The 23,332-nt window shown below is 36.8% G+C and overlaps 1 protein-coding gene across 2 annotated transcripts in view; it reads left to right on the plus strand.

Annotated features, from left to right (window-relative positions):
- marchf4bl (membrane associated ring-CH-type finger 4b, like) overlaps positions 1-16,835 on the plus strand; it is a 57,057-nt gene extending 40,222 nt beyond the window's left edge. The window contains exons 2-5 of one of the 2 annotated variants that reach the window (XR_015500013.1): positions 2,535-2,690; positions 7,702-8,272; positions 8,332-9,584; positions 9,860-10,957. Coding sequence is in view for 1 of the 2 variants with exons in the window: in XM_087268593.1 (XP_087124719.1) it covers positions 2,535-2,690; positions 7,702-7,894; positions 14,670-15,106 (786 nt within the window). In the remaining variant the exon portion in view is untranslated. Of the gene's footprint in view, positions 1-2,534; positions 2,691-7,701; positions 8,273-8,331; positions 9,585-9,859; positions 10,958-14,669 lie in introns of those variants that run through there. The other variant, XM_087268593.1, reaches the window with a different exon arrangement.
- Positions 16,836-23,332: the final 6,497 nt, after the last annotated feature.

The following is a 23,332-nucleotide window of genomic DNA, read 5'->3' on the forward strand; positions in this document are numbered from 1 at the left end:
CATACGCCGGCAGACTTAAGACCCAGAGAGGAGCTGACCATGACGACGACCGGGTTCACGTCCGGGGAAGAGCGGTTCCAGAAATCAGATAAGACAAAAACAGAATCCAAAAAAATAAAGCAATAAGTTCATTACAGGGTGAGAATGTGGTAAAATCTGAAAACATGATAAAAATCAGACAAGGGCTTTTCTTTTTCTGGACAGCTTCTTTTTTTTGTGGGGGTGGGTAAATCGGTAAAACTGCTTGGGTTTAGGGAAGGAGGAGGAGGGTGTGTCGGCCGATTGTCAGTCAATCATTTAACCAGTTCGATGGACGGTCGTTCGACAGCGGCCTCTTGTGAGTTTACGTGAGAATGGCGGCCACAAGAGACGTTTGAGATGCGAAAAAGCGTGCACAGCGGCCTCTCGCGGATTCGCAAAAACACAAACTGCAAAAATACGTAACTCCCGGGACGTATTTCACGGTCTCCAGAAACGTCTGCTGTTCTCAGAATGAGCCTGGTTAAAAACATAAGTTAAACTTCATTCATTCATTTTCTTGTCGGCTTAGTCCCTTTATCAATTTGGGGTCGCCACAGCGGAATGAACCGCCAACTTATCCAGCAAGTTTTTACGCAGAGGATGCCCATCCAGCCGCAACCCATCTCTGGGAAACATCCACACACACTATGGCCAATTTAGTTTCTTTAATTACCCTATACCGCATGTGTTTGGACTGTAGGGAAAACCGGAGCACACCCACACGAATGCAGGGAGAACATGCAAACTCCACACAGAAACGCCAACTGAGCCGAGGATTGAACCAGCGCCCTTGCTGTGAGGCGACAGCACTACCTACTGCGCCACTGCTTCGCTCATTAGTTAAACTCATTATACCTAAACATAAAATAGTCCTGCAAAAGAAAATAATAAATACAAATATTCCTGCACTCAAATTATTTTTTTTAGATTCCATTTTGGGTAAATTATTCGCCATTAAGGATTGAGTAAATTTTTTAAATACAATTTTGGGTTTGTCTATTTAATCATTCATTTATTCATTTTCCTTTGGCTTAGTCCCTTATTTATCAGCGGTTGCCACAGTGGAATGAACTATTCATGCATACGTTTTACACAGCGGATGCCCTTCCAACTGCAACCCAGTACTGGGAAACACCCATGCACACTTACATTCACACACACATACTCATACACTGCAGCCAATTTAGCTTATTCAATTCCCCTATACCGCATGTGTTTGCACTGTGGGGGAAACCGGAGCACCCGGAGGAAACCCATGCCAACACAGGGAGAACATACAAACTCCACACAGAAATGCCAATTGGCCGAGCTGGGGCTCGAACCAGAGATCTTCATGATGTGAGGCAACAGTGCTAACCATTGAGGCATGCTGCCTTATTTAAATATATTTATCATTAATAATTGATCATTTACTCACCCCCCTGGGAATGTTGTTCCAAAGCTGCTCGACTTTCTGTGAATACAATAGAAGCTGATCTGGTTCTGATTGATATTTGTATTTTGACTGCATTATTCCTTTAAATATACAGCATGAAGTCCGCATTAGTTTCACAGAACTGCTCCCTATACATTATGCAGTGAAAGAGTCACTTTGTATGAATGCCGTCCTTTAGTTCAGTCTTATTTTTCCGTTTGAAATTCATTCAGTGTCCAAGAGGAAGATGAATTATTTGTTCTGAAATTGTCAATTCGCACACTTCTTCAGCTTTCATTATGCATGAACTGTCAACTGCAGCTCCTAAACACAGAGATAAAACACTGAAAAATAAACAGGCTAGAAAAGTGCTGCGAAGGTGCAGATAAAAACAGAACTTTATATAAAAACACATTTATACAGGAGCAAACAAAAGCAAAACTTACTTTAATGACTGCATATTAGGTAGTAACATTTCCAATGCCTCTAAACTAGATTATAATAATTCATAGTAAACACTGTAATGGATACTCACAAATACAAGAAAACCTTGATTTTATAGAGCAAAGAAAACGTTCATGCAGTCATCTTAGTTTGCAGGATCTTTATGTGGAAATCAGTCAACAAAATAATGAATGAATCTCGAAACAAAGTCAAAATACACTCATCGGCCACTTTATTAGGTACACCTTACTATTACCGGGTTGGACCCTCTTTTGCCTTCAGAACTGCCTTAATCCTTCGTGGCATAGATTCAACAAGATACTGGAAATATAACTCAGAGATTTTGGTCCACAATATTGGCTTAATAGCATCACACAGTTGCTGCAGATTTGCATTAACGAACAGTTAGACAGGTGTACCTAATAAAGTGGCCGGGGAGTGTATGTTCTATTTCTAAAGTTTTCTATTTTATTTTATCACTTATTTTATTCCATATTTATTTTTTTCCTATTGATGATCTTATTTTTAAAGTCACGGACGGTTGTATGTGCATTCCACTGCGTACTGTACTGTGTATATGAAAATATGTAAATTTGCTTTGAATGTCCCCACCATTCACAAAAATGTGTGTGTGTGTGTGTGTGTGTGTGTGTAGGGTGAGCTGTTGAGTCCGTGTCGCTGCAGCGGGTCGGTCCGCAGCACTCATCAGCCGTGTCTCATTAAGTGGATCAGTGAAAGAGGCTCGTGGACCTGTGAACTCTGCTACTACAAGTATCAAGTGATCGCCATCAGCACCAAGAACCCACTGCAGGTAAAACACCTCATCATCTTCACTCAACTATTCAAAGCAGTGTTCAAGACTGTTAGTGTTATGAACAATGTAAAATGTGATAAAATTATTTGCAGGATTCTTTGATGAATAGTAATATAACTTTGTTTATAACTTTGTCAATGTCTTTAGAGCTAATTGTGACTAATTTAAAGCATTCTTGCTGAAAACAAATTAATACAATTAAATATAAAAAATGTTTTGAACAGCTATGTACTTAAAAATGCTAAAGAACAATATATATACACATATAAGAATATATACAGGTGAAGTCAGAATTATTAGCCCGCTTTGAATTTTGTTTTTTTTTTTATAAATATTTCCCAAATGATGTTTAACTGAGCAAAGAAATTTTATGTCTGATAATATTTTTTCTTCTGGAGAAAGTCTTATTTGTTTTATTTCGGCTAGAATAAAAGCTGTTTTTAATTTTTTAAAACCTATTTTAAGGTCAATATTATTAGCCCCTTTAAGCTGCATTTTTTATCGATAGTCTACAGAACAAATAATCATTATTCTGTACAATAATTTGCATAATTAATTACCCTAATCTGCCCAGTTAACCTAATTAACCTAGTTAAGCCTTTAAATGTCACTTTAAGCTGTATAGAAGTGTCTTGAAAAATATCTAGTCAAATATTATTTACTGTCATCAAGACAAAGATAAAATAAATCAGTTATTAGAAATGAGCTATTAAAACTATTATTATTAGAAATGTGTTAGAAATCTGATCTCGTTAAACAGAAATTGGAGAAAAAAATAAACAGGGGGGCTAATAAATCAGTGGGGGCTATTAATTTAGGGGGGCTAATAATTCTGACTTCAACTGTAAATACATACAGTGCTCAGCGTAAATGAGTACACCTTTTTTGAAAATCAATCTTTTTATTCCTTTTTCAGTAACTATATATATATATATATATATATATATATATATATAATTATTATTATTATTTATTTATTTATTTTTTTGCTGCATTTTAACAAGGCAGCCAGTTATATTCATTAAAATAAGAGGTTGACCATCAAACATCTTTAGAAATTGTATATTTTTGTGTTTGTCTTGATTTTTCCTATTTGTTAAAATGTTATTTAATATTTTTCTTCAACATATTTTGGGTGTACTAATATTTGGACTGTGATTGAAACTTCAGGTATTTTGTTAGACTAGTTCAAGATTTGTCTTTGGTAATCTAATGTACAGTGTATGCACAAATATATTAATGCTAAGCATCATATAGAAAATATGAATTTTAAAGAAAGATCTACACTCTCAGAAAAAAAAGGTACAAGGTGGTACTAATGATGTTTCTTAAGGAACAGTTTTGTACCTTTGTAAAAGTTGTACCTTATATGGTACAGAAAAGACCTCTTATGATACTGCTCTGTACCTTTTATGGTACAATAGAAATGAAGGTAGACAGTTGTTCTCATTAAAAAAGTACTTAACTGTTGGACAACTCCATTACAATATCTATAAAATAAATATTACTGGAAAGGCAAGTTGATTTTATGAATCATTTCCATATTAAAACACATCATCATTTAAGAAACTCATAAACATTATTTATTAAGTTCTATAGAACAAAACAACTGGTAAAACCAAGCTATAGGTATTGTAAACTAAACATTTAAGCACTTTTAATAAACATTTGATAAGTTTCTGATGAATAGATTTTCATTATTGATATCCACTATGAATGTGCTTTCCACTACACACGTGAGTTGGCAAAAGTCCTGCATATGCAAAGTGTACATGCAGACATTTTACTATAGTAAAACTAATCAAACATTGTGCATATCTCATTACAATACTGTTGATTATATTTCTATTTGAAAATGAAGTAAATCAAATGAACTTTTAATTTATAACAAAGGTAATGTGTAAAAACTGGAGGAAAAATGTGAATGTTGGGGAATGTAATGCTGTAACATTTGTGTGAAATGTTTGAAATGTTTAGAAAGAAATAGATCTTATGATCTGTGTTAAAGTATTTTTTATTCTTTATTGTAAATGGAAAAGCTGCATTTACACAAACAAACTTAAAACAAATCATTGTTTATAAATGTATTTGATGTTTTATTTTTACTGAAAAATAAATTGATGCACTTTGGATATACAGTTGCAAAATGCCTTTAAACAGTTCTTGAAGGAACACATTTGACACTGTTAAGGTAAAAAGTGTCTTGTCTCTGTGGTGGTGCCTTCATGATCAGATTTGTATCTTTGATGAGGGTACATCGGCAGGTTTTAAAAGCCAAAGGTACATTTTGGTCTCTCATGGTATAAATCATGTCCTTAAAGGTACAAACTGCAACAGATACAGACTGGTAGAACTGCAACAGAACTACAACTGCTACAGATGTGTTTCTTTGTCTTTCTTTGTCTCAAAAAGTGTCAGGGTTTCAGGAAGGATGAGGGAGCGAGGACTCAAGTGCAAATGCAGGATAATTGATAATGGAAATAAAATAAAAGAACAACAAAAACCACCCCGAGGGGGAAAAACAAACAAACAAACTTGGCACAACAAGAACAAGGCAAGACTGGAGCAGGAACACGGGGAGTGTAGACAACGAACTGGCACAGGACTCAAAACATGAGGGGATTTTAAAGCAAAAGTAAATCGACACAAACAGGTGAACATGACAAACTAATAATGAGTTAACAAGGAGGGTGGGACTAGACAATAGACGGGAGAGTGCATGACACAGAGAGACAACACAAGCCATGCGCTCACATAACACAGGACAAGAACATGCGGCCAATGAGAGAACTCATTAACCGCATGTTCATGACAAGACAAACACAACACTGAAGCACACGACAAAAGCACGTGACCACAATGTAAACACCAAGCCATGTGCTTTGATGAGAGACGCAAGACACGAGCACACGATGAATGAAAACACTCACCGTGCGCTCACACACGCAGCGTGCATGCTTCATCCCAGCACCGACCAAAACCAACAAGACTGAGACGCTGGGAATGAAACACAACGCTGCTGACAGACGAAAACACAAACACGAGTACAAGAGCGCGCGCACACAGAGACAGAAACAGGACCAGACATGGGTAGTGTCCAAGCTCTGCCACCAAAACAAGAATTTACAAGACCAGAGTGGCAGAACCCTGACATAAAGAGGTGCTTCCCCAATGACAAGGGTTTGTACCTTCTTTGGTACAACATTGTACCATTTTTTTCTGAGAGTGTATGAGAGGTGTACTTATTTATACTCAGCACTGATGCATTAACAAACATAACAAATCTCCAAATTTGTACCTATTTACAGTAGTACATAAATTAGAATCAATCTGACTCATTAGACCAGTTAAGGTTTTTCCAGAAGTGTTTTAAAACTCAAAATGATTTAGTTCATTAGAATCATTTGAATGTTAAAATATTGGAATACAAATAAAAAACGATATTACTAATACTACTAATACTTCCCTTCTTAGACTTTACAGACCTGAAACTTGCCTATAGCACTTATTCATTGTTGCTCTTGGTTGTGTAAATTGCTTCCTTGTCCTCATTTGTAAGTCGCTTTGGATAAAAGCGTCTGCTAAATGACTAAATGTAAATGTAATGTAAATGATATTGGGGGAAAAAAATGAGATTTTGATGAATTGTATTTCTGCAATATACAGTTGAAGTCAGAATTATTCGTCCTCCTGTGAATTTATTTTCTTTTTTAAATATTTCCCAAATGATGTTTAGCAGATTTAGGAAGTTTTCACAGTATTTCCTATAATATTTTTTCTTCTGGAGAAATTCTTGTTTGTTTTATTTTGGCTAAAATAAAAGCAGATTTTCATAAAAAAAAAAAAAAAACTTTTTACAGTCAAAATTATTAGCCCCCTTAAACAATATTTATTATTTATTTAATAATTTATTTTTATTGTTATTATTATCATTATTAATTACCCCAACTTGCCTAATTAACCTAGTTAAGCCTTTAAATGTCACTTTAAGCTGAATATTTTGAAAAACATCTAGTCCAATATTATGTGCTGTCATCATGACAAAGATAAAATAAATCAGTTATTAAAAATGAGTTATTAAAACTATTATGATTTAGAAATGTGTTGAAAAAGTCTTCTTTCAGTTAAACAAAAATGGGGTGGGGGATATACAGGAGGGCTAATAATTCAGGAGGGCTAATAATTCTGACTTCAACTGCATATATAAATAAAATAATATTAATAATAATTATTATAATGTTAAATTATGCAGTCATTCCTTTGTGTCTGTGTGGTTTTAAATAACAGTATATACATGACATGTGAAATACATTGTGTTATCCAATAGTATCTGAATGCAGCCTTGATGGTGCAAGCTGAGATTGTCTATCTCAGAGATGCAATGTCAGACACAATGCACTCAATGGAGGTAGTGACATCACTGGGTTAGGGGTGGGGTTAGGTGAGCGCATTAAAAAGCATTGCATGCAGCTCAGATTGCATCTGCACCAAGTCTGCATCCAGACCCCTCTCGTATAATCTGCTGTTTTAGAACATGCAGAATAATGGACCCTTTTCACATTTCCAGGGTTTCTCGGCTGCAGAAGTCGTCATTGTTAGGTAATCTTAGAGCGCAGTGAAAGGGAGAGTATAACAAATACTTTTATTACAATCATATTTGCTGAAATAATAAAAAAAACCTCCAGGATGGTGTTAAGACTTTCAAAAGAAGGAAAACAAACAGTGTGAGACTGATAACGGCAGCCGGAAGAGAGAATAATGTCAGATTTACTGTCCTGCTCCCTTAGACGCTGCATTAGAGACACCTCACACAAGCGGTGATTAGTTTATTGTAATTTGATGCAAATATGATATCATACATACATAAATACATATAAATGTTCATACTTTTAATTAAAAACTTCCAAACTGATGCTGATGACCGTTAAACATGTCTTGTGAAAAGGGTCCATAATGGAATACTGTTATGTAAACAAGCAAAAGTGTCTGTGTGTGTGTTTTGATGAAGTGGCAGGCGATTTCGCTCACAGTCATAGAGAAGGTGCAGATAGCGGCGGCGATCCTTGGTTCCCTGTTCCTGATCGCCAGCATCTCGTGGCTGGTTTGGTCGTCTCTCAGTCCTTCAGCCAAGTGGCAGCGGCAGGACCTGCTCTTCCAGATCTGCTACGGCATGTACGGCTTCATGGACGTCGTCTGCATCGGTATGGGCACTTCTGCATGGTGTCAAAGATCATGTTTTGATGGCAGATGAAGTTTGACATCCTACTTAGATAATTAAAAACAATTATTTAACCTTTGTGTGCTGTTGGGGGTGTTTTCATGCTCTCTGGGGTGATGTTGAGGCTTAATTTGGCCACAACTTTCTCTGGGTTTCAGCTAATAGAATGATTTTTGTTGACAAATCTAATGTTGACAAATATTTAGGGAAAACTCTTTGGAAATTTCACTAATACGCTCTGGCCAAATTGACTACACTTTCGTTGTGTTGGTGGCTGTTTTTACCCAATTGACTTTTAGGTCCTACTTTATATTGAGTGTCCTTAACTACTATGTACTTACATCAAAAAATAAAATACAATGTACTTACTGTGTTTATAATGTATTTGAGAACACTTGTGGTGCTTTTGAGTTGGGATAGAGGTTGGGTTATAGACAGGTTTGGTGGCATGGGTAGGTTTAAGGGTGGGTTAGAGTGTAAGGGATGGTCAACAGTGTATTTACAAATGTAATTACAAAAGTTAGTTACAGATGTAACTACATACATGTATTTAATCAAGCATAAGTACTAAGGGTGTCACGATCCTCCAAATCCTCGATTCGATTACATTTTCAATTCTAAAGGCACGATTCGATTCGATTTTCGATTATGAATAATTAATTGATTAATGACAAATTAATTATTTGTAGCCTACTGTTTAAACTACCTGACCTGCATGGTCTTTGTTTTACCCATAAACAAATCATACAGTAAATGAATAAAGGTAAGTTACACACATAATTACCACCTGTCAATCACTTTTTCTGCGGGACTCGAGAATAGGCAGTGATCTGTGTCGTTATAATGGCATCGGTAAAAAAGACGCACAGCCAACAGGAACCAGCCAACAGTATCTGAGGTGTTCGATAAAATGACTAAGTACTTGTGTGAAAGTAAAAGATGGAAGCAGTCTGCTGACCCACTGACTGCCTTGACCCGCTGTCTCGAGCGCATGGCAATGTGTGTGCGTCTGTGTCTGTGTGTGAATGAGTGTGTGTGGTCACGTGATGTGCGTTTTTCAGCGGTAGTGAGGAAGGAGGGCTGCTCAGAAATGCTACACGCCAGTGTGGATGTGGATCGTTGTCGTTCTAAAATGCCATTTAAAAACAAAGACAGTGTAAATACCGTAATACGTACATAGCAGAGCTAGCAAACTGTGTTTTTTTTTTGTCGACAACACGAACGTTGTCAACATAACTCACTGGAAATCCAAAATACTTCCACCGGCGACTTCATTGAAAGAGGAGAGGGTTTAAGCTCTGTCGACGGGTCTCCTGCTTCTGCATTTTAACAAGCACTTCAACAAGCCTGTTTTTTTCCCGCTTGGCAAGCCAAGCTGACGTGACATGGGGGCGTGGCAGCATCGACGATTCTATTTTTTGATTCGATAATCGAAATTGAGCATAAATTTCAATCGATTTCGATTAAAAATCGAAATCGTGACACCCTTAATAAGTACACAGTAAATACATGTATTTACACAATAAGTACATTGTAACAAACTATTAATTCCTGTGTAAGTACATATTAGTTAAGGCCAACTAATATAAAGTCGGACCGACTTCGATTATAATCACATTTTTAGATTGCAAAGCCATATAATTATGCATCCTTGTTTGTTGCTGGTTTTTCCTGTAGGGAAGAGGTATCACAATCACCAGCGATCTAAAACACCATAGATCGCTGGAAAACACTCACAGGCGCTAAGGGACTACAAATCCGCCACTTCATGGAATACAACTCCATACATGCACTCCGCTCACACACACATGTTCCTGATCCTGACTGATTGCACACACACCACCGGAGGACTGTCAAGGACCGATTACACACTCTATTAACACTCACTCTAGTCGCTGGCTGCGTCCGAAACCGCATACTTACGTGATATATAGTACACTAAAATCAGTATGTTAGCCGTGTAGTATATCTGAATTCATAGAATTCGAAAATCAGTAATGCGAAAAGTAGCTAGCTGACTTACTACTACCGGCGAGATTCTGAAGTGCACGCTGCGCTATCCCATGATGGCCGGCGAAAGAATTCATGAATAGGATATAATCGACGCAACTGACGCAGGTAGGTTACGTGACCAAGACAAAATGGCGGATGTAGTATGTCCGAATTCCATTCATACTTTTCACATTCACACTGTATAGACCGTATTTTTTTAAACGGCTGAGTAGTACGTTTAAATTTAAATGCAGTACCTACTGAGTAGTAGGCGGTTTTGGATGCAGCCGCTGAGTTTTGTAATCTGTGACATTACGACGCGTTTCTTTTGTCTTGTTTTGCCGTGTTTTGATCCTCGCCTTGTTTATTTATCTGTCTGCCGCCTGCCTTCCGACCTCTCGCCTGTTACTTTGACTACTTCCTGGGGCCCCAAGCGGCCGCTTATCTTGCTTATTGGTTAAATCCGCCCCTGGGTACAGGTGTATTGAATAAGCTACCTTGGCCGTAGTGTATGAGTGTGAATGCAAGAGTGTGTGGGTGTTTCCCAGTGTTGGGTTGCAGCTAAAAGGGCATCACCTGCGTAAAACACATGCAGGATAAGTTGGCGGTTCATTCCGTTATGGCAACCCCAGATTAATAAAGGGACTAAGCTGAAGGAAAATGAATGAATGAATGCATTTTATTTTTAATGCGCTTTTCTCAAACTCAGAGCGCTAAATAAAACAGTTTATATTTGTAACTAATTTAAATGGCAACTTTTTTCAAATATATTTCTTGCCAATAAATTAATTGGGGAAAAAATAATGACAAGTACGAAGCAAGCATTGAAAGAGTTATCAAAGTCAAAGTCAGCTTTATTGTCAATTCAACCACATGTACAGGACATATAGAGAATCGAAATTACGTTACTCTCAGACCCGAGGTGCCTAACATATGATGTTAATTCAAAAAGTAGAGTTTTAAGAAAGAATTTACAATAAATACAATTATACATAAAATGTAATCTGAATATATACCTAAAATTTAGTCTAAATATGTACATAAAATGTGATCTAAAGAATAAAAAAAAAGAAAGAAAAATTTGTAATCAATACAATACAAAAACATTAAGGGCATATGGCAATGAGTGCAAACCAGAGTTGTGCAGATAGAACCGTATATAGTGCAAAAAGGCTTGTAAACATGAGAATTATGATAAAATTATGATTATTTCCGTACCTCTGAGATATTACAGTCTGCAATATGCAAACAGAAAAACGTAATGAAATAATCCCAGTTATGAACTGGCCTTGACGGTACAGTACTTATCCGTCGATTCCTAAGTTTAAATGCAGTATATTCAGCCAGGGATTAATGCAGTTCAGCTTTTGATTCACCACGAGGACGTTCTGGGTTTCAAAAGTTGAGCATGTTTGCTTAGTCAAATTAATACATGCATATGAAAAGATCAAAGATTACTTAAATATGAGTGCAGTCCGTATATGTGTTTAGAATGAAAGCAGAAAACCTTGACAAAAAAACTCAGATCATCTTCTATGATTGACAATGAATCAGTGACCATGAGCTGAACGCAGCCAGATTCACATCTAAATGAAGAAAAAGATTATGCATCAGTATTAATATTAACTTGTTAATATCACTGGCTCATGTTTCAGTGATTTAGACGTATGAAAGCATTGCTAACATGAATCTGTGTGTGATAAATTCACATTCTCACAGATATAATGAACAAAGTCACACACAAACACACACACACACACACACACACACACACACACACACACACACACACACACACACACACACACACACACACACACAAGTTGATATTTATATAGTTTTTTGAGATATTTACAGTAGTAAATGTATAATGGAACATGGTCTTTACTTAATATAATAATGACTTGTTGGCTATTCCAAAAAACAACCCAAACAAGTTCAGCTTAAAGCACACGCAGAGAAAAAAGAGAGTCTCAAATAAAGAGGATCTGGGCCAGACACTGCCGTCTGCCTCTATTAACATCACCTCCAATGCAAACTCTGATAAAAGCAGACAGAAATCAGAGGGAAACTGCAGGAGTTTAGATTAGAGACTCTTCAGACAGAACCACTAGATCAGATTATTAGTGTGTATGTGTGTGTGTGCACAGTAGTCGCATAACAGAGTCTGCAATGTTGAGTTGAGATAAATTTTAATGAAGAATAAGTGGTAGCACTTTCTAATAACTACACACTATAAATAATTTATTAAGCATTAGCAAATAGTGAACTCATTATCTGTTAAGCATTAACTCTACATTAATAAACGTTACTAAGCAGTTTATAACTGCAGCTACAAATGCTCTATTCTTGACTTATAAGCACCTATATAATGTGTTTACTGACTGTATTTTCATACTTAATGATTTATTTTTCATTACTAAATTAAGTATCAAATTATTTACAAACCGTTTGTATTTAAGAGTAGTTGAGGGTTTTTAGGGTCATTCAGAAAAAGTTAGTAAATGATTAATAAACTATTGAAATCAACGTTTATATGTCTTATTATTCAGGCATATAGTAATGGTTACTATATATGTTAATAAATGCTTTATTAACTCAACATTATGCAGTTTTGTGACCTAATCTAAAGTGAGGACTATTCATGCTTTATAAATCCCTTATAAATGACAAATAAAGGCTCAGTTAAATTCTAAACAGGAAGAATGACATTATTCATTCCTATTTATTTAAAGATGTTTAAATGAAACTGTACTTAAAATGAAAAATAAATCTTTGCAAGCTTATCTAAAATAAAATCACTAAATATTGCATCTTATTTTATTGTTTAATTATTATATTGGGTAACACTTTACAATAAGGTTTATTAGTTAATGCATTTACTAACATGAACTAATCATGAACAACACACGTACAGCATTTATCAATCATAATTGAACATTTACTAATGCATTATAAACATTCAAGTCCATGCTTGTTAACATTAGTTAATGCACCATGAGTTAACATGAACTAATAATGAACTACTGTATTTTCATTGACTAATGTTTACTAATATGAATAAATACTGTAGTAAATGTATTGTTCATTGTTTGTTCATGTTAGTAAATGCATTAATTAACATTAACTAATGAACCTTATTGTAAAGTGTGATCCAATTTCTGTACCTACCGTTTGTCTCTCAGAGAAACCATAAAGAGATGTGTATTTGACATTTTTCATTAGCTGTTTTGCAATTATTCTTGCTTTCAATTAGTTTATTTTTTATTTTTATACATGATTCACACCCTTACAAAATTACCCCAGTCAATCTAAATTCAAGATTTTTTCCAAATAGAGCTATTTAAAGGTGCTGTGTCTAAGCTTTTGACTCATCTAAAGCATAAAAACACCATAATATGTTTGCAGATATTTTAAAATTGAACTCTTTGGGGTAAATGCCAGGCGTTACGTTTGGAGAAAAGCAGGCAGCGCTCATCACCAGGCTAATAGCATCCCACTAATAGCATGGTGGGGGCAGCATCATGCTGTGGGGATGTTTTTCAGCAGCAGGAACTGGAAGACTAGTCAGGATAGAGGGAACGATGAATGCAGCAATGTACAGAGACATCCTGAATGAAGACCTGCTTCAGATTGCGCTTGACCTCAGATTGTGGCGACAATTCATCTTCCAGCAGGACAATGACCCGCCAAAATATCAATGGAGTAGCTTCACAACAACTCTGTGATTGTCCTTGAGTGGCCCAGCCAGAGCCCAGACCTCAATCCTATTGAACATTTCTGGAGAGATCTGAAAATAGCTACACAGTTGCTTCCCATCCAACCTGATTGTGGCATCATATTCAAAAAGACTTGATTGCTGCCAAAGGTGCATCAACAAAGTATTTAGCAAAGGATATGAATACTGATGTACATGAGATTTTTCAGCTTTTTTATTTTTAATAAATTCAATCAATTTCAAAAACGCTTTTTCACATGGTCATTATGGGGGATTGTGTGTAGAATGTTGAGGAAATCAATCAATTTAATCCATTTTGGAATAAGGCTGTAATATAAACAAATGTGGAAACAGTGAAGTGCGATGAATACTTTACGCATGCACTGTATATAGAATCTACTAACGCCAGCTATTATTCACTTAAATTGACCCACCAATTTGATTGCGCAAATGTTCTGTTACCACTCTGTTACCACATGGTAACATGCCACATTCATTACTCCGATCTGTTCCAGGAACTCACAAATTACCAATTAAGCACTGCATATTAAACCAATTTAACATTATTAAATGTAGATGCTGAATCACTGACATATGCTCTAATAAAGAGTCACAGTTATGAAGTTCAGTTTCAGACGGTTTATTTTATTTACTAGATCTGAGGTGAACTATCTGCTGCTGCTTTCAGTAGTATGGCAATAAATGTCCTGTAAAATGGCATTCAAACGCACATTATAAGCATTTAACACTTAATAAATCACATGAGGTGTACATGAGGTGAGCATTGTCACTTTATCATCCATTGCTTTTAATTTAGAACTCGCTTCTGTTGGTGTTGTCAATCTGGCAACCTGCGCTTGCATTTGCTTTGATCCATAAATGCAATACCTAGTTCAACCACTGGGTGTCAAACTTACATACTTCACCTTTAAGCCATCTGGTGAAATTGTATTCATGTCAACATATATTGCATAAAAACAAAATATCACAAGTCAGATTTTTTATATTGTGCAGTCCTCAAACTATGCATGCCTCCTTCTCTCCGCAGCACTAATCGTCCACGAGGGCCCGTCTGTTTTCCGCATCTTCCATCGCTGGCAGGCGGTCAACCAGCAGTGGAAGGTGTTAAACTATGACAAAAAGCGGGACAGCGAGCAGCAGAAGAGCAGCGAGGAGCAAACGCAGACTCTGGTCCAGCAGAGAGAGAACACTGGATCAAACATCTCTCCATCATTGTCCTCTATTCTAGCGGCTGCCGCTTCTCCAGTGCTGGAAAACACAGCTGACTCACAGGACTCTACAGGAGCCTATATGGATGCAGACGGGACCACTTTACCAGATCAACACTGTCCATATAACCTCCTGCAGCTGCTGAGCCACTTACGGCCACACGAGACTCGAACCCTGAGCGGCAACGTTAGCACCAACACCAACTCCAGCAGCAGCAAACCCAGAGAGGTGGTGATGAGAGTTACGACCGTCTGAGAGTGATTACTAGACTTATGAGCACACGCTGGAACTGCAATATATATGACTTTATGAATGATAACGATGATGTTTGTCTGTTTTAAGTGCTCAGGATGAGAATTTAAAGGGCCAGTTCACTCAATTCTGTCATGGTTTACTCGCTCTCGTGGTGTTTTTACGATGTTATGAATCTTTTCCCCCTGTGGAACACACATAGTTATAAATAGAATTGATTGATTAATGTCAGAGTGACACGGTGGCACAGTGGTTAGCACTGTCGCTTCACAGCAAGAAGGTCGCTGGTTCTAGCCTCGGCTGGGTCAGTTGGCGTTTCTGTGTGGAGTTTGCATGTTCTCCCCGTGTTGGCGTGGGTTTCCTCCGGGTGCTCCGGTTTCCCGCACAGTCCAAACACAAGCGCTATAGGGGAATTGGATTAACTAAATTGGCCGTTGTGGATGAGTGTGTATGGGTGTTTTCCAGTGCTGGGTTGCAGGTGGAAAGGCATCTGCTGTGTAAAACACATGCTGGATAAGTTGGCGGTTCATTCCGCTGTGGCGAACCCTGATAAATAAGCGACTAAGTCAAAAGAAATGATTAATGTCAAGCTTTAAAAAAGCATGATGTTATTATAAAGTTATATTATTATAAAAGTAGTATTTTATTTTGTATTTGGATTAAAACTAGTTACAGAACAAACGTTATTCAGCATTATTTTTGATTTCCTCCGGGTGCTCCAGTTTCCCCCACAGTCGAAACACATGCGCTACTGGTGAATTGGGTGAGCTAAATTGTCCATAGTGTATGTGTGTGAATGAGTGTATGGGTGTTTCCCAGTACTGGGTTGCAGGTGGAAGCGCATCCGCTGCATAAAACATGGATAAGTTGGCAGTTCATTTGGTTGTGGCGAGCCCTGATTAATAAAGGGACTAAGCCGAAAGAAATTGAATTAATGAAAATTGAAACAATACATTTTATTTTATTAATAATATTTAGATTTTTTTGATACAAAATTTAGATTTTTTTAAAAATAATAATTTAGCCTTTAAAAAGTGTTTTTAATTTTGCTTTAATATTTTCTACCTTTTTTACTTATTAATTTACTTTTGATACAAATGTATTTAATTACCATATATTCTGGTAATATAGTGTGTGTGTGTGTATGCATACACACACACACACGTATATATGAGCAATATCACACGAGTAGCAGTGTGATTTGGCTGTATATCGGCACTGGTGGGAGGCATGCGTTAGCTCGAGGCCACAGACCGTGTGATACACCAGTGATGATATACAGCCACATCGCACTGCTACGAGTGTGATATTGCGTTTATACTACAGTTCCACGGCATAATCGTGTAAGACAAAAGAAATCAATAAAATCATGTATATAAAAAAGAAAATCAAGAACGGAGAGTCTCAAAAATCCTTCTGTAAGAGGAACTACTTTCTTTGACCAATTATTCACATCTGCAGCTGACTCCAGAACAGAAGAAACCGTTGCTAATTCACCAACATCACTTTAGAGCTAGTGTTTAAATGATTCTCTAGCGTAATGTCTAAAGTGAAGACAAAACAGCTGATTTTGCTCACATTTTAAGATTATAAGGCTAAACAGCATGAAATGCCATCAGTCTACAGAGATTTCCCAGTATTTCTCTGTTGCAATCAGGAGATCACAATTATTAACTCTGAAAAAGCCAAAGCAAAGACTAGTAGATTACTATGGTATAAATACAGCAATACAACGTACAAAAAAGAGAAATCGACTTAGAATGCCACTTACCTTTTTTATGATGATTTGTTCAGCTGTAGTTAGAAATTTTCGCCGAGTTTTCTTCCCTAAGGACTTATTATGTAGTCTCTGTCTCCATCTTGTGGCCGAACGTCAACGGTCTTTGCTCTGCTCAGTATGACAGGCTAATGGCTGCCAACGCACTGAATTTCCGAAGTTATAAATATTTTAAAATATGCACTATCCTTATAAATAAACTACAAAGCTGCAATCTAAACAACTACATTCTCACCTAAAAAGGCTCAAAACTACACTGTTCAACAACTGCAATAATTGTCAAACTGTAGCGAGTCTAATATCGCACAGCTATCAGCCAATCAGATTCGAGAACCACAAAACTGTTGTTTAAATACACACACACACACACACACACACATATATATATATATATATATATATATATATATATATATATATATATATATATATATATATATATATATATATATATGTGTGTGTGTGTGTGTGTGTGTGTGTGTGTGTAAAATATGTATATTTATATTTTAAACATTTTTGGAGAGAGAGTAAATAATGACAGCATTTTTTTGTTTTTGAGTGAACCGTTCCTTTAAAATTCCCTCCAAAACAAAACAACGACATGCACTATCCTCTGAAGAGACTGATGGTGCATTTGTGAACTGAAGAGTATGTTTACAGTAAAGTTATGAGTGTTACTGAAGCGTGTCAATCAGCCCATGACCCTCACACTGTCCAGAAACCGAGTGACAGCTGTCAATCATCATGCCAGACATGTCACCAGGACAGAAGAAAAGCACAAGCGTCTTTCCCAAACTCTCGCTTCTCTCTGTTCTCTCACGCTTGCTGGTTCTGCATGTTGTCATAGATCATAATGTGAGGACATAAAGTCAACATGAAATCACAATCAGCCCTATTTATTTTCCTAACATGTGAGGACGAATCATCCGTGCACTTTATTCGAAATAAAACGGATGTTTGTCTTTGCTGTCATTCATCAAAATGTGATCAATTGCTCTGTCTTTGAAATAATAACTTTTATTTTCCAGCTTCTGATTTTTGTATGAGACTCTCAGTTTGTACAATGCAATCATCAAATCTAGCACTGCAGATTTTTATTCATGATCCAGTTATGGAAATACATCAATTTTAGAAATAAAATAAGAGTTTCATGTTGGCTTTAGCTGTAGTTTGAAATGTACGCTGAGAAAATATTGTTTTCCTCCACTTAGGACTTATTATGCAGTCTTTGTCGCCATCTTGTGGCAGAACGTCAACCGTCTTTGCTCTGCTCAGTATGACAGGCTGATGACCGCCAACGTGCTGAATCAGAAATGATGAATATTTAAAACTTTCACTTTCCTTATAAATAAACTGCATAGCTGCAATCTAAATCAGGGGTTTATCAACTGTGGGGCACGCCAGCACCTATTAAGGGGGGCGCGAGACATTGAGGGGTGCACTCGAGTAAATTATGATGACGATTTTTAAGTGTTCACTATGAGTCTGATTAATATTAGCTCCACAGCTAACTATCAGGTACCTGTAGAGATTATGCATTCCAGTAAAACATATACAAATAAAATGTAGCAGGCGTTTTTTAAAAATAATGACGGTAAATGAAAGTCAAACCGGTGAGCCGTCTGACAAAAAAGTGCTCTTCTGAATGAAATCAGCAGGATGCCCTTCTGGATCTTTCACTTACTTTGAAGTCACTACTGGCTACGCTTACATGGACATATGGGGCCTCATGTATCAATGCTGCGTACGCACAAAAAGTTTGCGTACGCCAGGTTTCACGCTCACGTTTAGATTTACTTACGATGAAATGAATGTGGGAATGTGCGTTGGTCTGCACAAACTTCATGTCTGGCGTACTTGTGTGTGTTTGTTTTCTTTCCATTGGCGACTCCTAGAGGCAACTGTGTTAAATTGCACACTACAAAGTATCGCACAAACACATGTGAAAAACATTTCTATTAATTTAAAATTGATAAAATGTGTTAATTGACATATATGTGTGTTTTATATATATATAGAGGGTATTTCTGAAATACTCAGACAAGCCTGTCTGGCTCTAACAACCATGTCATGCTCAAAGTCACTTAAATCCCCTTTCTTCCCCCATTCTGATGCTCGCTTTGAACAGCAGAAGATTGTCTTGACCATGTCTACATGCCTAAATGCATTAAGTTGCAGCCATGTGATTGGCTGATTAGAATTTTGTATTAACAAGCAGCTGGACAGGTGTACCTAATAAAGTGGCAGGTGAGTATTTATTGCATGACCAAAAATGTATTGATTATTGTGACAGGCCTAAGCAGAACAAATTTGATTTTATTCTCATTTTCTCTGGAGAGCAAACTATTTTTTAATTAATGAAGAAAAGCTAAGATGAAACATTACAGACCTGATTTAAAGAGCCACTATTTTACATTTTAAAAGGTCATCTTTTGGTTTTAGGGGTCTCCAACGACAGGCTGATATGCGTCCAAGGTCAAAACACACTTTCATTGTCTTATAATCTGCATTTGTTTTTACCTAATTATCCCAACGACTCCATTTGCATCGTTCAGCAATTCATTTGTTCCCAAACCCCTCCTTAGCGCGAAGCTAATCTGCGCTAATTGGTCCGATGACCCAGTCTGTTGTTATTGGTCGAGAGAAAAGACCACCACGGCTATGAAATAGCAGCCAGAGAGTATATGAGAGCCCAATGCAGGAATGCAATAAAGCAATGCAGTTAAACACCAGCATCTTACTCTACTCTTAAACCTAACCCCAAGTAATAACAACGACACACATTCAGTATTAATCCACACAGTGGCAAACAATTGAACTATTTTGAAAATTGGCTGCACCGCGCGTGTGTAGGAATGGCTGATGGTGGCCAAAGCAAAGGCAAACAGCAGAGGATCGCCAGCTCAGAAACCCATTTAAATTGGTAAAGGAAGAAGCAGGCGTCACGTTTTTAACATGGTTTTGGATGCGATATGTGAACAGCCCCATACAGATTTAACCTGAGAGATGCAGTACAAGCACTGACCTATAATAGATATGTGATTACAAGCCACCCGGAGCCATTACAAGTTATAACACACAATTAAACACATATTTTGCAAACTACACAAAACAAGGCAACAATTTTAATGACATGTTATGATCAGGAGGAAGAAAAAACTGGTCCATATGAACTGTAAAAGTTACTGACCAAGTCCCTGTCAAAGTCTGACAAAGTCCTCTAGTCTCTGCTGCTCCTTCAAAAGCAAATTGCCAGCGAATCCCGCGTTGCAGCGTAGGTTATGGTATCAAAAATCAGAAAATGATAGGAGCACTAGGTTGGCAATACTGTGGTGTTATTGTGAAAATTAACTTGAACCCTTTATTCACCACAGCCAGGACTGGAGCGTCCATAGAGGCGACCCAGTCGGCCGCCTAGAGCGGCAGAATGGAGAGAGGGCGTCAGCGACATCTCCTCACTTTCGTCCGCGATAATCCCCCCCCACCGCCCTGGTTCTCGCTGTCGTACGCGCAACCACAACCCCGTCTCTCGTTTTCACTTTCAGTTTGAGGGCAGCATGCTCATCTTTTGAGCACCAGTTCAGTTTGCTCCGCCCCTGCCCACAGCCGAATCTGTCAGTGATCGTCATCTTCGCACCATGATCAGTCCCGTGATCCCCCGCTCTACCGTGAGTGTGTGGAGGGAAGGCGTGTGCACATTTGTAAGTACATATTTGGAGATGTACCGTATCGATTTCGATGCGATCCAACAAAAGATCCACACCAAACTCGATTCGTTATTAAGTCAAATATTTTACAAAAGAATCAATAGTTTTAAACATGCTGCACTTTTCGATTTAAACCTCAGCTGGATGTGTTCACTTAGAGCTGTTACACACTGCATGGAAGCTTATTTTCAAAAACCCATTATAGCGGCTCTTTAATCCATAAAAGCTTATGCAAGCTAGAAGAAGGACAAAAGATGTAAGAATGTTTTTTTTTTTTAGAAAGGATTGTACTAAACATCTCATGATGCATTGAAAAGTTAATTAAGTCACATTGATTTATATAAAGCTTACTTTTCAAAGCAGCGAAGAGAATATCACATTGTTATTGCTGTGTAAACGAACTATGCAATAATTTCAGCTTTAATCATTTCATTAATTATTAAACTAATTTAATTTGCAGATGACAATGGTGTCATTATTCTGCCTCTGTCAGTGCTGAAAATAGTAAAGCGAATTAAAAAAAATGCATTGAAAAAAAGTGGCGGTGCCTCATAGGCTGGCACAGCAAGAAGACGCTGATTCCTCCGGGTGCTCCGGTTTCCCCCACAGTCCAAACACATGCACTATGGGGGAAACAGGTAAGCTAAATTGTAGTGTATGAGTGTGAATGAGAGTGTATGGTTGTATGGTCTTGGGTTGCACCTGGAAGGGCATCCGCTGTGTAAAACATGCTGGATAAGTTGGCGGTTCATTCCGCTGTGGCGACCCCTGATTAAAAAAGGGACTAAGCCGAAAAATAATGAATGAATGAACGAATACATTTACATTAATATATACTTGAAAAAATATATTCATTTATTATTAAATTAAAAATACTACTACAGTTAGAGTCAAAATAATCAGCCCTCCTTAGATTTCTATTCAAATGTTTATTAAGTGCAGTTTAAAGGGGAGATTTTTTAACATCTTTAAACTTTGGAAATTAATCATTAAAACTTAATTCTTTTATCTTTGCCATGATGACAGCACACGATATTTGACTAGATATTTTTCAAGAGACTATTATTCAGCTTAAAGTGACATTTAAAGGCTTAACTAGGTTAATTAAGCAAGCCATTACACCCTAAAATTGTTTAGAAATTAAAAAAACTGTTATTATTCCAGCCAAACTAAAACAAATAAGACTTTCTCCAGAGGACAAAATAATATTGGAAATACTTTGAAAATGTACTTGCTCTGTTAAAGAAAGTATAACAATTTCACAGTAAGTATTGGTAACACTTCAGTTTAGGTCACAATTCACAGTATTAATGAAGCATTAACTAATACAACCAGCTTGATAAACTACTACACTGCAAAAAAAATGCTTTTCTTGCTTAGATTTTTTGTCTTGTTTCTAGTCTAAATATCTAAAATTTCTTATATCAAGAGGCATTTTCTAGACAAGCAAAACATATTGATTTGTTTTGAGAAATAATAAGTGAGTTTTTCCTTAAAACAAGCAAAATAATCTGCAAATGGGGTAAGCAAATTAATCTTGTTTTTTCTTTTGACGTAAGATTATTTTGCTTACCCCATTGGCAGATTATTTTGCTTGTTTTAAGGAAAAACTCACTTATTATTGGCATATTATTTCTCAAAACGAGACAATATGTTTTGCTTGTCTAGAAAATTCTTCTTGATTTAGGAATTTTCAGATATTTGGACTAGAAACAAGACAAAAATCTAAGTAAGAAAAGCATTTTTTGCAGTGTAATAAGCTGTTTATTAATAGTAAGTAAGTGTAGCGCCCTCACCGCCTGATGAGGGACAATAATGTTAACAAAAACACAGGAAACACGGAGCTGCCGCTGCTTCACGTCAGAGTCTGTGTGTTGTATTTTTTTTTTTAAAGGAATGCACTTAAAAGTATATACTTTCACATTGTAGAACAACATATGTAAACATCTTCACAGATATTATATATACATCACAAAATATTCACATACATATTCCCTGCACATTACTGTTATAAATTACAATAAAGTCATTATATGATTCTTCCTAAATAAACTATTCAGTTTAATTGTCCTATAACACGCACACAAAGCCATATAACCGACCTACACATATATTTCTCTTTATATATACATTGTAACCAACTATGGGAAATAATAGCACTTTGTGACTTTTATATTTATTAAAATAATTATATATTTTAATAATTACTTTTATAACAATATTCCCTTTGTTAGTTGTTATGTTGACATAGATTTATACACTAGATATCGCATAGGGACCCTGAGCATGCGTCAATAGCGCCGCCACATTGGTACAGTGCTCCCAGGACAAATGTCATTCAACTGCACTAGTCAAGACAGTGTTATTACGTGAAGATGCGGGACTTCAGCGCTGTCTACGGGTGTAGTAACGAGCAAACAAAGAAAACAAAGCACAAAGGCAGAACATTTCATAGGTAATATTAAGTTTTTTTTCTGTTTTTGTATGTTCTGAACTTTTGTGCTACACAGGTAACGTTATTGATGATAACTGTCACTTTCTGCATTCACCATAAGGCAAAGCAGCTCCAACTCGCACTAAACACTCGGCTTATGCTAGTTTTGTTGAATAAAATCAGCAAACAATGCAAAAGAAATATGACAACGAGATGCTGCGCTGCCAGAAACCTGTATTATTGTCGGCTAACGTTAGAAAAAGAGTCGTTTGGGGGATTCATTCACAAACGAATCGCTCCCTCCGTCAGTA

Source organism: Danio rerio, chromosome 9 (assembly GCF_052040795.2).
Source record: "Danio rerio strain M-AB ecotype USA chromosome 9, GRCz13ab, whole genome shotgun sequence".
NCBI lineage: Eukaryota > Metazoa > Chordata > Actinopteri > Cypriniformes > Danionidae > Danio > Danio rerio.